The 11,389-nt window shown below is 37.2% G+C and overlaps 1 protein-coding gene across 1 annotated transcript; it reads left to right on the top strand.

Moving 5' to 3' along the window:
* Positions 1-3,343: 3,343 nt before the first annotated feature.
* LOC121371881 (zinc finger protein 569-like) lies at positions 3,344-11,156 on the top strand. Its single transcript, XM_041498104.1, has 2 exons — positions 3,344-3,456; positions 8,102-11,156. The coding sequence occupies exon 2, from the start codon at positions 8,105-8,107 to the stop codon at positions 11,006-11,008; it is 2,904 nt and encodes a 967-aa protein (XP_041354038.1). The 5' UTR covers positions 3,344-3,456; positions 8,102-8,104; the 3' UTR covers positions 11,009-11,156.
* The last annotated feature ends 233 nt before the right edge of the window (positions 11,157-11,389 follow it).

Genomic DNA, 11,389 nt, shown 5'->3' with positions numbered 1-11,389 from the left:
AAATGGACTATATAGCACTAGCAACACTGCACGTGAATCGCCGCAGTTCTAGACAGGACTGAAAAATCCTCGTACTAAAGATCATGGTTAAAACAAAAACAAACAAAAAAAAAGAGATAAAAAAGGTGGGGTTTTTTTGTATCATTTTGTTATTAGTATTTGTTGTTATTGTATCATAAAAATGGACATGCCATGTACATAGACCTAAACGTATTTAAATAGGGTGAACTAAATTCGCTTATAATAACACATTTGATTTGATATTAGTTTATTGTGCAGTGATATGAATCTAAATATACATCTCGTAATTAACGGAGTACACCAACTATAAGTATAAGAGACGGTTTAATACCAATTGTGTTTTAAGTCTGGTTAATTCATTGCGGATATGGCAGTGGTAGGGCCTCTGCGTGTACTTGAGGGTCAAACTCGACCCGGACCCGAGTACCCGACACTTACACTAGATGATAATGAGACTAAGGCTGAACATGGATGCCAAATCATACCATACCATTGCATTCCACACCTTCGTTCAAAAGTTTATGTCGAAATTACTTTCTTTTTTTAATATTATTAAATAGTCCGAACCTCTCTTCTTTCTCTTATTTATTTTTGGACTGTCCTTCTAAAATGCTCCAAATTATATAAATATTCGACCGAGCAGTCAATTCTTTTTATTTTTGGCTTGTAACTTCTTCTTTTTATTTTATTGTTTTTAAAAATTCTATTAGCTTTTTTACTAATTGCTATTTTCAAACTTCTGCCCATTTTCAACTCTACCCCCCCCCCCCCCCCCATCCCGAGTCAGGCCACCGATCTTATCTAATTTCTTTTGGACCACCCGATCTAATCTAGCGACCAAATTTAATGAGTAGAATTTTCTTTATTAATTATATTAGAGATGCGCATCAAAATTTTAAAGGCCCACTATTTAATTTTTGGATGTAAATTTCAAAATTGTCCACTTAATTTTTTTCTGTCCCGGGACAAGCCCCTGGCTATCCAGAGACAGGCCCCGGGACGGATATGCTCGAAACTCTAGTGGTATATGAGCATGTAAAAATTATTCGCACTCGCACTCGCATTCCACACATTCCACTTTTGTTTTCGCTCCATGTCGCATAGGCCTGTAATGTAACTGGAGGTAAACATATGGCAAAATGATGTTATTTTAATAAATAATTAAACGAGAGTGCTCTTCCTTGCACGGGTACTCGGGTCGAGTCTTATTGGGGACTAGACTCGGCCCGTGCCGGAGTACTTGAGTACTCGTGGAGACCCTAGGTAGTCACTGTGGTTTGTTTTTGTTTTGTTTTTAAATAGTTTATTGCACACAAAATATGTTATGGTAATTCCAGGGGACACGGTACTGTTCATTGTGGGCATTTTCACTGATTTGAGTCCCAGGATATTCAAATAAAGACATCCATGTGTGTGTTCATGCGTCGTGCTCAACAATGTAAAATTCCACATGACTGTAACAATAACCATGCTAGTGAAAGTAATACCAATGACTTTGAGTAACATATTATATTACACAACATGCATCTTGATATCAGTCAACCATGCTTGCATCCATCAACATTTTCCTAAATGGTTTAAAGACCAGTCGAGGGGCTGGGGCGTGGTATCTTTGTGTAAATTGATTAGATTCTCGTTGATGACTTCACGACTTTAAAGCACTGGCGTTGAAGCAGTACTGCACAAGGATTACACTTATGTGCTTCTTATGGTGCATTGGGGGGGGGGGGGGGGGGGGGTCACAGAACACGAGGGTGGGTGGGTCACAGAACACGAGGGTGGGTGGGTCACAGAACACGAGGGTGGGTGGGTCACAGAACACGAGAGTAGGTGGGTCGCAGAACATGAGAGTGGGTGAATTTGGCAAAACAAACCTAAAAATTAGGCCTTCTGTTCTTTCTAGATCTAGGCCTACTGTCATTTTGTCTGACTGGCTAATTAAACTTGAATTTGGTTTTTAACAAATTCGTCAAATTGCTAATTTAATGTTTTTGTATCAAGTTTAATAATAATCATAAAAGGCATAATACTTATATATAATAATACATTTTATTTCAATGATATTTAATGACATTTAATAAAAATAAGGGGCAGGACGTAACCCAATGGTAAAGCGCTCGCTTGATGCGCGGTCGGTTTAGGATCGATCCCCGTCGGTGGCCCCATTGGGCTATTGCTCGTTCCAGCCAATGCTCCACAACTGGTGTAACAAAGGCAGTGGTATGTACTATCCTGTCTGTGGGATGGTGCATATAAAAGATCCCTTGATGCTAATCGAAAACAGTAGCCCATGAAGTGGCGACAACGGGTTTCCTCTCTATATACATGTATCTGTGTGGTCCTTAACGATATGTCTGACGGCATATAACCGTAAATAAAATGTGTTGAGTGCGTCGTTAAATAAAACATTTCCTTCCTTCCTTTAATAAAAATAAATCATGTATCTTCTATCACGTGAACACATAATATTACACATGTACCAAGCCATTTACTTGTTGAAACATTTTAATAAAATTTTGATGGTCTGATTAATCGGTAATGGAGTAGCGAGTTAGAAGTCTTTGAAATGTGAAGGTCTTTTACTCTTTCGTTTAAATTAATAACTTTGACGTTGTGTGTGCGTGCGTGCGTGCGTGTGTGTGTGTGTCTGTATACGCACGTATGTATCCATGTATTTGTTGATGTGTGCGTACATGTATATATGTATGTATGTAGGCCTATATATGTGTGCGTTATGAATAATAAACTTATTACATTGAATACAATATAGTTATGTGGTTGAATTTTTGTTATATCGTTATAATGTTGAGTTTAATTATTTATTTCAAATTGATAAATTAAAGAGACTACTGTCATTGTAATATATTTCCGACTAATACATTTTTTAATTACTAAAATTACATATTAAACATAGTTTCTTGTTTAGAATATCAGTGTCTGTATATTCAGTGGTATGTATTTGTTGGATTATTTTTGTGTTGTTGTTGTTTTTTTGTTTTGTTTTGTTTTGTTTTGGTTTTTGGTGGAGTCATCCTAATGTTTGTAATCGGCCCAAAATGTATTTGGTCTCCCATTAATTTCGTACGTATGAACAAAATGTATCTTTGGACATAAAGTGAAGTTTGACCTAGTACAAATAAAAGAATGATCAGAAACACATTTAAATTACAGCCACTGATATTTTATGCAGAAAAATATATTTAATATGCAACTGTAGTTGTTAAAACGTCTCTGTTAGCCTGTTATATTTTGACAATGTCAACGGACAGACTTACAAAATGCTTCAAATGTTGGCCGAATTTTAGGACAGAAGAGAACATGGCTTTATCGTGCTAGATTATCTCCCTTTACATATTTGATGTGATCCTTTTGTTTTTTAAGTTATGATTTGGACTTTGTGCTTAAATAGCAATGTAGCCGCAGTGGTTATGTTAGGTAAAAGTAATTCTTATCAGCATTTATTTGTAGATTCTATATTTAGGCGGGGTTATTCTTTTGCAGCATTATAGTGTCCACTGTTGTGTTTTCGTGGAGAATGTAACATGTTAAACATTTGAATTTTGTAAACAAAATTACACAAAAAACAGTCCTACCTATAAGCTGTGCCATCTTCATATAAAAATGGGATTATTATTTTTTTTTTTAAATAATTTCTGTTTGGTTTGATGTAAGAAGAAAAGTAAAAACAGTTGCTATATTTGTGTCCAATTTAGAAAACCATCTGCTCAAAAATAAATAAATTGTAGTAAATTTCAAAGTATGAAAAAAGGTGTTCCCTGTGGGGAGGACTATAGTTCATTAAAATTATACTAGCTCATATGCTGAGGTTGATTTTAATGAACTAAGACCTTTCCAGCAGTGAAAGTCATTTTCTTAAAGGGACAGTCAACTCAAACAAGAGCCTTATCAATTAAAGCCTTATGTGTTGGAAAGATGCATACCCGGACCATCAACACATACTGACACTTTAACAAATAAAAAACGCGTAATTTTAGAGTTAATAAAAAACATGATTATTCCTGCTAAATGGGGGCAGCCATTTTGTTTTGTTTTTGTTATGTCCGGTGGTATAGCTTGGGGCGAATAGAACAAAATGGAGTTATAGTATTTTTCTCTCTTAAAAAATATCAAAGAAAAAATGCATATTATTAGGCCTATTGGTAGGGTACGTTCGAGCAAAAACTACCACTCACGATACCCAAGTGATAATTTCCTTTTCTTTGGGACTACGTAATTGGTCAGTTTTGTGATTTTAGATGAGAAAGTCTTCTTAAGGTTTTTACAGAATTACAGTAATAAAGCAGGACGGCTGATAATGTCAATTACAATTTGAGGGGTTTCCATGCGGTTATCACACAATACCCTGTGATCTAAATAAAAGAGGCAAGTCTTTTTAGTGTGTCTAGACAGTGTCTGGGATCCGTCTAAATATACACCTGCCAATCAGGAACCAGAGGTACTGGCCATGGAAAGAAAAGACCAATTAACGAAAAAAACACTCAGATTATTATTTTAGTATGTGAGTTAATTTATGTACAAAACATAATAGTTATTTCAACACTTTGACAATGGTGGTTTATTTTGTATTGAAAAATAATATATACTTGTTGCTGGCTTACTGGGATGGATATTATTACAGAACATTGCGATGCATCCACAAAAATCAGGTATGTTTTGTTTCTTTAGTTCAAAGACTAATTCCTGACATGATACGTTATGTATTACGTAACCACCAGCTTGCCAGAGGGCGTATTTATTGGGATGGTACAAAATGGCTGCGCCTGTTATATATAATAGCCGTCACATTTAATCGTTTTATTAATTAACTATATGATTATACTTGTTGATATTAAGCATTAATGTGCATTATATATCGTTGACTATGCATACCAGGTCAAATGCCTTAATTGTCCCTTTAAATGATATGCCCTGCAATCAATTTATTCCTGAACCGATTGTTTTTTTAAAAATTGCATGCACAATTGATGGGGATTTTTTTATTGTTTTCAAAACACTTCTTTTCTTTTTCTGTCAAATGGAAATGAAATTATTTTCAAAATACAATATTCATGAAGCCTGGGAAGTATCAGTATTTACAGCAGACCTTCAGATTTTGATTCCGTAATTTTACTGACACTTACCGGAAACAATCGTGACAACATGACAACTTCCTAAGCATACTTATGCAAAATACAGAGTGTGCCGATAAACCGGACACAGTTATATATTGATATATAGTATAGGCCAAAATGTTAAATAGACTAGAGTTCCTATGTTATCCTAAACGGGTCTGAAAGCATATTTTCTTCTCTTTTTTTAAAATAAATTTTCTAGGGAAGCATGACTCGATTCCCACCCAACCCCCATTAAAGTTTGCTAACAAGATTCTTAGATTCCTGTAAAAAGCATTGTACACCTGCTTGCCACCTCACTCAACAAATGCTTTTTTGTTTCAAATAAGTGTGGGTTTAAGAACGTTTATTAATAAATCACAGTGCCCCAAAAACCCATTTCTATCTTAGTAGCCCAGTGGTAAAGCGCACGATTGATGTGCAGTCGGTCTAGGATCTATCCCCATCAGTGGGCCCATTGGGCTATTTTTGTTCTAGCCAGTACACCATGACTGGTATATATCAAAGGCCGTGGTATGTGCTATCCTGTCTGTGAGATGGTGCATATAAAAGATCCCTTGCTACTGATGGAAAAATGTAGAAGACTAAGACTACATTGTATATGTCAAAATTACCAAATGTTTGACATCCAATAGCCGATGCACATTATTGCTAAATATCATTATCAAGTATATTATTATATTTAATTAATAAAATGGTTAAATGTGACAGCTATTATATATAATGGGTGTAGCAATTTTGTTCCATCACAGTGAATACGCCCTCTGGCGAGCCGGTGTTATGTAATGATAAAACAAGTATGCATTGCAATGTTCTGTAATAATATCCATTCCAGTAAGCCAGCAATAAGTACATATTATTTTTCAATACAAAATAAACCACCATTGTCAAAATGGTTGAAATAACTGTATCATGTTTTGTCCATGCAGTAACCTATGGACTGAAATGATAATCGGAGTGTTTTCTTAGTTAATAGGTCTATCGTGTAGTATGGCTGGTGTATTTAACCAGACGAGGTAATTAAATACCACCGTCTAGACACAAAAATACATACCGATATTATGAACATCATGGGGTATGGTGAAAGAATCTGCTACCCTTAAAATGGTAATGGACATTATCAGCCGTCATCCTTATTTACTGTAAATAATTCTGTAAAACTCTTGATTAAGTAGACTTTCCCATCTAAAATCAAAGAATTGACCAATTACGTAGTCCCAAGGGAATAAAAATTATTACTTGGATGTCATAAGTGATAGTTTTTGCTCCATCATAGCCTACTAATATGCATTTTTATTTGGATTTTTTAACAGAGAAAAATACTATAACCCCATTTTGTTCTGTTAATGCAAATTGAAATATATTTAGGTTGATGGAAGCGAAGCACCTTGTAGTAAATTAGAGCGTTTGTTTACACAATGCATGCAGGAGTTGGTAGGAGCTGACGTCACTTCACTCGTAGCTATAGTAACGGATGCCATGAAAACGAAACAGAATAGCTGCCCCTAGTTTTTTTATTAACTCTAAAATTACGCGTTTTTCATTTCTTAAAGTGTCGGTATGTGTTGGTGGTCCGGGTATGCATCTTTCCAACACAAGGCTCATGTTTGAGTTTATTTCCTTTTAATAAATATATGTGTGCTAGTGGTGTCATTAAACAAAACAAACTTCTTTTTTCTTTTGTCTTACTATACAATGTATATAAATCCTCCAAACAATGGTTGTGAACCTCTCCCCAACTTCACTTGTCATCTGTATGGGTCTGAATCTCACAGCTAAACCTTGTATTAAAGAGTGAACAATACTGTCTATATTATCAAGGCTTGAAATCTCACAGCTAAACTTTGTATTAAAGAGTGAACAATACTGTCTATATTATCAAGGCTTGAAATCTCACAGCTAAACCTTGTATTAAAGAGTGAACAATACTGTGTATATTATCAAGGCTTAAAATCTCACAGCTAAACCTTGTATTAAAGAGTGAACAATACTGTCTGTATTATCAAGGCTCGAAATCTCACAGCTAAACCTTGTGTTAAAGAGTGAACAATACTGTATAAATTATCAAGGCTTGAAATCTCACAGCTAAACCTTGTATTAAAGAGCGAACAATACTGTCTATATTATCAAGGCTTGAAATTGATGGACAGGCAGTAAATACTGATCAAAACACAATATGTGTTCAGATAGTCAGTTTCACAATCGAGAGGAGGGGTGTGTTGGCTTCCACCTTAAGTCTTTCTCATTTTTAGGAGCGATAATATACATGTAAATCATAATCTTTTATCCATAGGGGTGGGATATAGCCCAGTGGTAAAGCATTCGCTTGATGCGCGTTTGGTCTAGGATCGATCTCCGTTGGTGGACCCATTGGGCTATTTCTCGTTCCAGCCAGTGCTAAACTACTGGTGTAACAAAAGCTGTGGTATATACTATCCTGTCTGTGGGATGTTGCATACAAAAGATTCTTTGCTGCTAATCAAAAACAGTAGCCCATGAAGTGGTGACAGCGGCTTTTCGTCTCGCAATATTTGTGTGGTTCTTAACCATATGTCTGATGCCATATAACCGTAAATAAAATATGTTGAGTGTGTCATTAAATAAAACATTTCCTTCCTTCCTTTTATCCATGTTTGTCATCTGAATTGCTAAGAAGTCTTAATTATATTTCATTGATTGATTAATTCTCTATTAAACAACTAACAAGTGAGTAGAGATACAAAAGATGAAGGTGCATATTGTAAAAATAAGATCTTGGGATTCACTGTTCTTGTCGCATGAAATACAATAAAACCCAACTGGAGATCAGGGCCCCGTTTTACAAAGTGATTTTAGCGCTAAGGAAGTGCTTTGGTTATATGTAAAAGCCAGTTGTTCAATGATTTTTTTTTTTTAAAGTTTTACCATTGCTAAATGTCCTAATATTTTTGTTTGTTTTATCATTTTAGGTGATGTTGACTGTCAGCAGATTAACCAAACGACAAATGTTCCATCACAAGGAAATGTGTACCATGAGTGAATCTTTTTCAGCAGTTGAGCAGGAAGTTGACGTTGGGGAACATCAATGCAGTTTTTGTGAGAAGTCATATAAAACTGCAAAGAGTTTACGAGCCCATGTAAAGTGTCACACTGGCGAGGGCTACCAGTGCCGGTTTTGTTTGATGTTTTGTACTGCTCCATCAACTCTCGAACGACACATGAAAACACACACTGAGCAACAGTCATGTTCGTGTGTTGTGTGTGATCGACAGTTTGTAGCTCCCAAGAATCTGAAGTGGCATGTGCGAGCTGTCCACGGTGGTGATGTGAACATTCTGATGAAATCTCTAGGTGAACAGTACGGATGCATTGATTTGTCATCCACTTTTCCATGTCAGTTTTGTGAGAAATCATACGCACAGATCAAGTCGTTGAAAAAACATTTGATTTCCGTGCATGGTTACGACGGAGACCACATTACTGTTACTGCCAGCACCACAAAGAGCACTGCCATTGGAGACGGTGTGAATTCATCTCATAATGAATGTTTCGTGTTCTACCCCAGCAAGACTGCCGGTCCCTCTCCCACGGAGAACTCAACGCCAGAAGTACTGTACACCTGTGAGCTGTGCCCCGAGGACCAACTGTTCCCGACTTTAGAGAGTGTTTTGGCCCACATGCAGGTTCATCAGTCGGAAACAAGTGAAAACACAACACAAAATGGTCAAAGTACATCCCATGAAAATCAGACAATTGACAATTTGTGTTTATCCCCAAAGGAAGGTGAATCAACCATTCAGGATTCACCTCCATTGTTAAAAAACATTGAAAATGTGAATGATGTTGATCCTGATACATTACCTCAGTTGATTCACATGCCTCAGGTACAAGAGAACAGTATGGTGTCTGTAGAAAATAGTGACACAAATGGACTTCTAATTGTAGGCAGCCATCCAGAAACAGCTACAGCTAAGTGCAGTACTATTATGATGCTTACAGAGAATGATGACGAGTGTTCAGATTTCAGCGATGGATACGAGGAATCTGATAGTGTTGGTGTGGGACCAGTTGGTTCGGTTGAAGACGAGTCTGTATGCATGAAACAAGAAACACTTGAGTCTGACTCATTACCTAGCAATGAAGATATGCACAGTGTGAGTGATAAATCATCCAGGTTAGCAAATTCTTACTCCATACTTGGGTATGACAAGAATCTGCACATCCTGGATGTGCAGGAGTTTCAGTGTAAAAACGAAACCAGTACTTGTAGTGTTAAGGTTCTCGAAGTGGATGCAAGGGAGCTCACTGAGCAAGGCTTTATTGACGTCTTTGTTATTAAAAATGAAAAGCCACCTAGTCCGAGTACCTTACGGAAAGTAGAAGGCATTGAGTCTTTTGATAATATTTTAAATGCTACAATAAAGCAGGAATGTCTTGAGCCTAGTTCTCCACATGACGGTAATGAGATATTCATTCTTGAAAATGAGGGGATAATTCCTGCAAGCAGATCTAAAATGATCACAAAGAAAGACCGCACTATGAAAAGTCTTAGGTGCACCATCTGTGGGCGGTGCTTCGAGTCTCGTGAGAGTCTGTATCATCACAAGAAGACCATGCACATCAAGTCAAACAACCGCTTCAAGTGTCAGCTATGCATGAACACGTATATGACCTGGTCCTACCTGAAGAAACATCACCAACGTGTCCATTATAACAGGGAGAAGGCTAGGTTCAAGTGTTCTTACTGTCCCGAGGCATTTCCACAAAGACACATGCTGAGGATGCATGTGAAAAAACACACTGGCCAAAAAGATCATGTTTGCGATGTCTGCAACAAAAGATTTGCTGAACTCTTTGTTTTGAATGCGCATCGGAAACTGGTACATTTCCCCGAAAAGCTTTACGAGTGTGTAGAATGCCAGAAAAAGTACAAATCTTGTGCAGGATTAAAGAAGCACATGTTTTCACATAATGCAGAAAAGAAGTATGCTTGTCATTGTGGGAAAACGTTTTCCAACCCTGAGTCTTTACTGCATCACGAGAAGCTTCACAGTGACGAGCGACCGTTTGCATGTGATCAGTGCAGTAAAGCCTTTGTGATGAGAGCCACCCTGAAGAAACACATTAAGCGAGTCCATGAGAATGTGAAGAGAATTGACATCACCAAGAAACCATACGTCTGTGACTGTGGGAAGCGATTTGCCGTTGAATCTTACCTTACGAACCACATTGCATGTTACCATGCTGACTTCAAACCTCATGTCTGTCATCTTTGTCAAAAACAGTTTTCCAAAAGATTTATGTTAAATAAGCATGTAAAGAAAGATCACCCAGGATCTATTCCTCAGAAAGACAACAATGTGCCCAAACAAACAGTTCCTTGTGAAACTTGTGGAAAGAAGTTCATCAGTGTTTACCATCTGAATCGCCATATGAAGAGATTTCACCCCAGTGAAGACAAATCCTCTGATCTAGAGTCGGAGAAACCATCAACGTTCGTCTGCCACTGTGGGAAGGAGTTTTCACAGGAGAGGTACCTCAAGTGTCACCTGATCGTCCACGACCAGCTCAGACCATTCACGTGTGACGTGTGTGACAAGACCTTCTCCAAGCTCTTCAAGCTTAACAAGCACATCAAGCACGTGCATATGAAGAAAGCTAAACCCGTGGACCCCAACAAGAGCTTCGTGTGTGAGTGTGGGAAGAGGTTCTCCAACAAGAGGAACCTCGCCTGTCACGAGATCACACACAAGCCTCGCACGGAATTCAAGTGTCCAGTCTGTGGGAAGGACTTTGGGGCCAAGTATCTACTCAACAAACATCTCAGACGAGTCCACGAAGAAGATCCAAATGATTACAGCGAACACTTTAAATAGTGCTTACTTGCAACAGTAACTTATCGAGTGCACACCGTTGTATTGCTTTGCAGTATAATTTCTTGCCGTTGCTATATACTGAAATTTAATGTATTCTTTCAAATATGTAATTTCTGAAATATATATATATATATATATTGAATATTTTCATGATGAATTTGTTTCTGATGTTGATCTTTCAAACTAATGACATGAAAAATAGTTCATAGTTGTTATTGCTTTATTCTGATTCTCTCTTACTGTCTCTCTGTGTGTGTGTGTGTGTGTGTGTGTGTCTCTCTCTCTCTCTCTCTCTCTCTCTCTCTCTCTCTCTCTCTCTCTCTCTCTCTCTCTCTCTCTCATTCTATTCAGTACTTTTGATTAAAGTTTGATGTACTTGTC

This window comes from Gigantopelta aegis, chromosome 4 (genome assembly GCF_016097555.1).
Source record: "Gigantopelta aegis isolate Gae_Host chromosome 4, Gae_host_genome, whole genome shotgun sequence".
NCBI lineage: Eukaryota > Metazoa > Mollusca > Gastropoda > Neomphalida > Peltospiridae > Gigantopelta > Gigantopelta aegis.
Note: the sequence above shows the minus strand (reverse complement) of the source record. Positions and strands in the feature narration are given on the sequence as shown.